The sequence below is a fragment of the Aythya marila genome (assembly GCF_965140915.1).
Source record: "Aythya marila genome assembly, chromosome: W".
NCBI lineage: Eukaryota > Metazoa > Chordata > Aves > Anseriformes > Anatidae > Aythya > Aythya marila.
The window spans coordinates 15,946,547-15,954,291 of NC_139081.1; the positions used below are offsets into that span (position 1 = coordinate 15,946,547).

The 7,745-nt window shown below is 51.2% G+C and overlaps 1 protein-coding gene across 1 annotated transcript; it reads left to right on the forward strand.

The window, feature by feature from the left end:
* LOC309889552 (cyclic AMP-responsive element-binding protein 3-like) lies at positions 1 to 3,577 on the forward strand (the record flags this gene model as incomplete). The annotated part of the gene is given in 11 exon segments (XM_082782403.1): positions 1 to 16; positions 379 to 516; positions 586 to 859; positions 1,095 to 1,207; positions 1,436 to 1,528; positions 2,016 to 2,122; positions 2,271 to 2,375; positions 2,492 to 2,576; positions 2,710 to 2,788; positions 3,217 to 3,378; positions 3,381 to 3,577. Coding segments are annotated over 10 exon segments (1,353 nt in total). The 5' UTR covers positions 1 to 16.
* Positions 3,578 to 7,745: the final 4,168 nt, after the last annotated feature.

Sequence of the window (7,745 nt, forward strand, 5' to 3'; positions counted from 1 at the left end):
TGGATGCAACGTCCAGGTGAGGCTATGACTGGGTCCACGATGGGGGCTGGGTTGGGGTTGTTTTCGTTCACTTGGTGGCTCCGCGGTTGGGGGCGGGAGCGTGCGCCCGCGCCTTCCTGGGGCTCTTCTGTCAGCCTTGTCTCTTGCTGTCTGCCCTGTGCGTGCTGCTGGGGCATAGAGGCCTGGCTGGTCCCGCTCTCTTTCACTGCTCTGCCAACGTCCGAAGCCCTGCTGCCCCATCCTGCTTCACTTTTCCTTTTTCCTCCTCCCTCCGGGGCACCTGTCTGAAGCCTAAAAGCTTCTTGGTGTCCCGGGTGCCTTTATGTTCAGCGGCACCACCACCAAAGGCCTGGGACTCACTATGTGTGTCTCGTTCAGATGGCGTGCCCAGAGGACCTGGCTGCCCTGGCAGACAAGGACCTGCTTGGCTTTCTCTTCAGCAATGACACTCATGACACTGTAGACCCAGGGGAGGAGAACCTCTTGCTGGAGGACTGGGGCCTGCCAGGGCCCAAGGTGAGTTCTGCAGGAATCTGGAGGCTGCTGGGTTTGGCTCCCTGCTTAGCAGAAGGCTTTTCTCCACAGCTCCTAAACAAGGAGATGGATGATTTCATCAGCCACATGCTGAGCCCCTGTAAAAATGAACCAGGCCCACTGCAGGGCTGTTCATCTGCTGACAGTGACAGCGGCATTTCTGAGGATCTGAATCTGTTCCATAGCCCTGGCAGTGACTTTGCCAGCAGCCCTCAGAGCTTGGATATTGTGCAGTTTGATCACAGTTATTCCCTCCATCAAGACTGGCCTGCACTGGAAAGCATGAGGGCTGATATGGCAGAAGGAGATGTTTCCATTGACTTTGGTAAGTGATGTGTGTGTGGGGGGGTCTTTTTGTCCTAGCTACAGGCGGTGCCGTGCCTAGCAGAAAAGCACCCTGACACAGGTTTTGTGTGGGGGCACAAAGTAGCAATGGAGAGACAAGTTTCATGGTTTTCTGCTGCCATAAAATTGCAATTCCATGCTACTCAAATCTGGCTGGTGAGGTGTTTGTGCTGCTTCACTGAGGCCCATAGCTTGACTCTCCTTTCCTTCCCCAGAGACATGGACGGGTTTGGAAAGCACAACTGAGGCACTGGAACAGAGCTCCAGTTTCCCGATTGCCATTGATGTGGATGCCAGACCCCAGCTCATGCCTAGAGCCACCATGCAGATACCAACAGCTGTGCCTAAGGAAGCGTGTGGTGGTGTGCCCAGCCTTTGCTTCTCATCCCATCTCCCCTTTTTTCTAGTCTTGGCTACTCTGAGGGATATCTTTGGGGAAAGCGTGATAGTGCTTTAGGAGAGCTTATCCTCGTTCTGCATGCCTTCTCTGTCCTGGGGTGGATCCCTCCTCCCTTTACTTTGGATTCTCAGTAGGTATATTTCTGCTGTTTTCCAGCCTGACTTCCCAGAACTGATGCTGACTGATGAAGAGAGGCAACTCCTGGAGAAAGAAGGTGTTTCATTGCCAACCTGTCTGCCACCGACCAAAGTGAGTTCTCACTGCAGCCTGTCACTCCCAAACAGACTTGGATTCCTCAAACACTTCAGCACTGAAAATGTAGGACGGTGCCTCGACGGGGCAGTGTACGGCAGGATTCAGGGTCCTGCTCCTTCCTTCAGTGCCCTGGCTGCTCTCAGTCTTCCCCCCCCCCCCCCTTGTGACTGATTGCAGGAGGCAGTTACACTACAAGTGCTTTCAGCCTTCTTCCCACCTGCCTGGTGGCTCATGACCTGCATGCTTTTCATCTTCCTTCAGTGTGCTTTGCTTTTCTGGTATACTGGGAAACTGCCAGTATTATCAGCAGGTCAGAGTTTGCCTTGCAGCTTGTGCAGTTCATTCACTGGTGTGGGAAGAGCAGAGGACAAAAATACATAGGTTTCTGCCTTTCTAAGCAAGGTTGAGTGCTATGCAGGATTTGTAAGGGCTAGGCTGCCATCACCTTGGAGTGACTGCTAATGAGAAATGGCTCTTGCAGGCTGAGGAGCAGCTTCTGAAGAATGTGTGTCAAAAGATCTGGAACAAGCAGTCAGCCCAGGACAGTCATCACAGGAAGAAGATCTATGTGGATGGCCTGGAAAACAGGTATGGGTACACAGCAGCTGTGCTGCTTCTGGGGTCTTGCCACCATGGGCAGAAAGAGCAAACCTGATGATCCTTGTGGGTCCCTTCCAACTCAGGATATTCTATGATTCTCTGTTTTTCCCCTATGCTGTTTGTCTGTCCTGGGCAGGGTGGCAGCCTGCACAGCTCAGAACCACGAGCTGCAGAAGAAGGTGCAGCTCCTGCAGAAGCAGAACATGCGAGTTTTCTTTGGATGTGGCAGGAGATGTGGTGGGTAAGGTTGTTCCTCTGCTTGGGATTGTGGTCTGTCACTGGCTGCAAAAGGGAAGGAGGGGTGCGCAGCTTGTGGATCAACTGCTGTGCTAACCTGCTGTGCCTGCTCTCCTTCAGGTCTCTGCTTGAGCAGCTGCACAAACTGCAGGCTTTGGTGAAACAGTCCACCACCAAAATGACCACATTGAGCACCTGCGTCATGGTGAGTAGCTTCAGCTCCAGTGTTTGGGAAGGGGCCTCGGCTGTCCCCATAAGTTTGGGAGACAGGTGTTTATTGCAGCCAGTAATGCCTTTTCATATCCTTTTGCTGCGAGCTCTGCTGATCTTGTTTCCAGGTCCTGGTTCTGTCCTGCCTCATTCTCTCGTCCAGTTTCTACTCATTTGGGAGCAGAGGGCTGCATCCAGAGCTTGGAGGTGAGTGCCCAGGGGGCTGAGCATGGTTCCAGGGAAAGTGCTGCCCTCCAGGGTAGAGCACTTCCCACAGAGCCCAAATTCTCAGACACTTCCAACCCAAGAGCCCCTCACCTATGATGAGCATATGGTTTGTCTTCCCTTTCTCAGTCCAGTTCCAGACCCTTCCCCAGCCCCGTTGCAGAGACCTTCCCAAGGTTAGGGGTGATATCAGAACTGCCCAGATCTGCTGTCACTTGGAGTGCAGGCTGTGCTTGGGCTTGGCTGCTGTGAAGCATCCTCACCCCACCTCCCTGGGAGGAGGCAGCCCTGATTGAACAGTTTGTTCTCCTCTCACGGGCTTGGTGGTGGCCTGTGCTTAGTAGGATAACAAGAGGTTGATGGATCCTGCTCTTGAGTTGGGAATGATGAGGCAGCTCTCCCTCTTACAGCGCTATTGCAGCAGATTCGTGAGTTCCTGAACCAGGCTTGGCAGACAGCACACAGCAGGCAAGAGGAAGCTGTGCTGGAGAGGCTCAGCCCCGAGCCTGAGGACACCTCACTGTTGGGCAGCCTCAGTCAGTCACAGGAAGAGGGGCAGAGTCCACCCAAGCCTGATTCAACAGCAACTCATCCTCTGACCCTCCTGCAACAGCAGGCTCCGAGCTGAGCCATCCCCAGCTGCAGGAGCAGCGCTCCTGGAGTGACCCCTTGCACTCTGAGGTGCTGGTGCCATGGAAAGCCAAGAGTCAGGAGTGGGTGGAGCGTGCTGCCACTGTTGTCATCCAGCAGCACCATGCTGATGAGATGTGACCATCACCTCCTGCTTGCTGCCTACCAGGGTGAGGCAGGGCACCCTGTCAGGGAGAGACAAGCAGAACTGTGTCAACAGAGAATCTGTCAAAGCAAATGCTTTTAAATAATCTCCTGATTGCTGGCAGCTCAGGGTTTACCAGAGAAGAATCATTTTACAGGTGATCTATTCCTACACCCTGCTTTGTATATCTGTAACAGGAGCCTGCCTGAGATGGGGTGGAAAGCTCTGGGAGCTTTGTTGCCTTCCTCCTGGGCTGGGGAAGGGCTGTGGTATGGAGAGTGAAGGCAGCTGGGCCTGAGATGCCAATACCTGATCTGACTGGAGGCAGGTGGTGCAGAATGCTGCTGTTCATCTCCATCTGGGCAGGAAAGAAGCAGAACAGGCTCAGTCCTGCCCTTCTTACTGTGTCTGGTAGCCACAAGCACTTCTTCCTTGTCTCTCCCCAGTAATTCTGCAGTGCTGTCTGGTGTTTGGGTGTGAGATGGCAAGCTGGATAGTGACCTTCAGTGACAGGCAGTGGTCCTGCCCTTGCGACAGCCCCTATGCTTCCCCTGTTTCTGGTAGCTGTTGAGCCATGGGCTCGCTGCTGGCCTGGGTAGAGAAGGTGTTGGGGATTCCCAAGCTGTGTGAGCCAGTTCCCTTCACAGGGGCTGAGCCTTTCTTCTTTCACAGCCCAAAGCCAGACTTCTGCCCCTTGGGGAGAAGGAGCAAGGCTACTAAGGGGGAGCAGACCCAAGAGCTGTGAAGCCTCTTGCTCTTCTGAAGACTTTCCTGTCTGCAGGCTGGGTCTGGAGCTGTGCCAAGCTTTGCAGTGAGGCAGTCAGCTGGCTCTAGCTGCTCTGTGGGGTGCAGCAGCTGCTCTGTGAGCTGGAGCTTGGTGTCCTTCCTGCAGTACAGCCCGGTGGTACCTGCTGAGCACCTCTCCTTGCCCTACTTCAGATCTAAGCTGGTGAGGATGTTTCATTGTTAATGAAGTGGAAATAAAATATGCTGTCTGTGTAACTGTGCCCTCCATGGTCTTTTCAGTCTGGGATTGGGCTGACCAGGTGAGGCTGGGCAAGGGGCTGGGAGTATCACAGAAGTACCCCCAAGTGCAGGAGCCCCACTTCCAGTCTAGCAGAGGCTGGGGATGTGTGAACACCCTGGAAACAGTTTGGGACAAACAGGTGTTGCCAGTACACATCAATGACACCCGTGTATGGGGAGTGGCGGCAGCAGGCCCATAGCACCATGTCATGCACAGTGGCACTTAGCACAGCAGAACTAAGTAACTTCCCTTGGAGGAAGTGCAAGGAGCTGTTGTCTGCTCCCACTTCTGCTTTTGTAACAAGAAACTGCACAATTGCAGGAAGTGGAGCAAAGCTGGAGTGGTGTAATAGCCCCCATCCCCTCAGCCAGGGGGCCCAGGGCTGACCCTGCCAATGGGAAGGCAATGGTTGCTAAATGAAGGCTGTGTGCTGAGCTCAGTTGGGATCACTGGATCCATGGAGGCACCAGCAGCTCCTGAGCTCAGGCTGTAGAGCCCAGCATGAGGTTTGGGGTGCGGGAACCCAGAGAGGCAGGCAGCACCATGCTTATGGCAGAAAAGCACAGGAAAAGGTGCTTGTGTAGATGGACAGGAAGTAAAATTGTTTGCTGCATCTCTGTTTGCAGAGGAGAAAAAGTGGAAGAGTGCAGCTCATGCGTGGACTGTGCCTTGGGACAGGTGACAGCATGTTTCTGCCTCTAGGATGAGGTGACCCTGGGAAGGCAGCCACTGCTCCTTCCCCAGGGACCTTCTGTGGTGCCAGCTTGGTCTAGGAGCTCCGGCCTTGCTTTTGGTTTTGTATCTTTATTGATGATCTGGATGAGGGGATTGAGTGCACCCTCAGTAAGCATGCAGATGACACCAAGTTGGGGGGGAAGTGTCTATCTGTCGCAGGATAAGTAGGCTCTGCAGGAGGATCTGGATAGGCTGGATGGATGGGCTGAGGCCAACTGCATGAAGTTTAACAAGGCCAAGTGCCGGGTCCTGCACCTGGGGCACAACAACCCCAAGCAGTGCTACAGGCTGGGAGATGAGTGGTTGGAAAGCTGCCTGGTGGAGAAGGACCTGGGAGTATTGGTTGATAGTCGGCTGAATATGAGCCAGCAGTGTGCTCAGGTGGCCAAGAAGGCCAACAGCATCCTAGCTGGTATAAGAAGCAGTGTGGCCAGCAGGGCTAGGGAAGTGATCATCCCCCTGTACTCGGCTCTGGTGAGGCCACACCTCGAGTCCTGTGTTCAGTTTTTGGCCCCTCGCTACAAGAAGGACATCGAGGTGCTTAAGAGAGTCCAGAGAAGGGCGACGAAGCTGGTGAGGGGTCTGGAGAACAAGTCTTATGAGGAGCAGCTGAGGGAGCTGGGCTTGTTCAGCCTGGAGAAGAGGAGGCTCAGGGGCGACCTTATTGCTCTCTACAGGTACCTGAAAGGAGGCTGTAGCGAGGTGGGGGTTGGTCTGTTCTCCCACATGCCCAGTGATAGGATGAGGGGGGGAGGTCTAAGGTTGCTCCAGGGGAGTTTTAGGTTGGATGTTAGGAAGAACTTCTTTACTGAAAGGGTTGTGAGGCATTGGAACAGGCTGCCCAGGGAAGTGGTTGAGTCACCATCCCTGGAAGTCTTTAAAAGACGTTTAGATGTAGAGCTTAGGGATATGGTTTAGTGGAGGACTGGTTAGTGTTAGGTCAGAGGTTGGACTCGATGGTCTTGGAGGTCTCTTCCAACCGAGATGATTCTGTGATTCTGTGAAGATGTAAATGGAAAATGTTACCTGCAGGTTTAGCACAAATAAATGGTGGGAAAATCGTGATACCATATTATATTGGATGGTAATTGGAGAACATAATAAAGCATGCTGGGGAGCTGAAGTAGTATAAGAGTTTTTAAGTAGAAAATGGATAGGGCCTAATTTGTATACTATTGTCAGACAGGTATCAAAACAGTGCCAGTCATATATCTTAAAAATAACCCACAGACAGGAATCAAACCCCAAATGGGAACAATAGGGAAGGGAAATGTTCCTGGGAAACAGTGGCAAATTGATCTTTTTCAAACTCCCAGGAAAAGAGGGGTTTAGATGCTTATTGGTACTAACAGACACCTTTTCCAGATGGCCGGGAGCATTCCCATGTAGAACTAACAAAGCCAGAGAATGAAATTATAGTGAGATTTGGTGTACCCTCAGTGATGTCATCTGACAGGGGACCACAGTTCACTGCAGAACTGACCCAACAAGTCAGCAAAGTGCTAGGGATTGACTGGCAACTACACACTCTGTATAGACCAGGGGCAAGTGGCCAAGTGGAAAAAATTAATCATTTGATAAAACAACAGATTGCTAAAATCTGTCAAGAAACCAATATGTATTGGTATCAGGCGCTACCCACGGCACTTCTTAGAATTAGAACTAGGCCTAGGACCAAGGAAAAACTAAGCCCCTTTGGGATATTGTATGGCAGGCCTTACCAAATGCCATACAAAGGAGAAGATCTAACACAAGTAGGAAACCAATATTTATGACAACATATTATAGTTTTGGGCAAGCAACTAGAACAAATCAATAAGAATGTTTTAGGCACTAGACCTTTTATTAGCCTCCCAAGGGGGAGTATGCACTTTAATAAATATTTGTTGCTGTATGTATGTAAATGAGGCAGGACGAATTGAGACTGATCTCAAAAAATATTTGGAAAAGACCAAGATCTTACATAAGGTAGTTCAAGATGACACCTTGTGAGGTTTTTGAGAATTATGGAACAAACTGACCTCTTGGTTACCCAACTTTTCTTGGCTTAAGCAATTGTTTATAGGAATATTGATCTTGCTTATACTAGTATTCTTACCCTGTGTATTAGTACAGTGTGCATTTTGGTGCTGTATAAAAGGACTAGATGATTATGAAACCTGGAAGTGTAACCGAATCAAGCACCATGTAGAAACCGGTAAGAATTTTATGAAAACTTTGAATCAAGAAGGAGTGCTATAAGCAAAAGAATTTGCCTTAGGATAAAGAAAAGGGGGGACTTGAGACAAGGAACAAGAAAAAGGATGTTGATTCCTAGGTCTTAGCTAGCACAATTGTATGTTAACGACCCCAAAGATAAGGGAGACTGTATGCATAGATAAGGGAACCAGCAAGAACTGGCT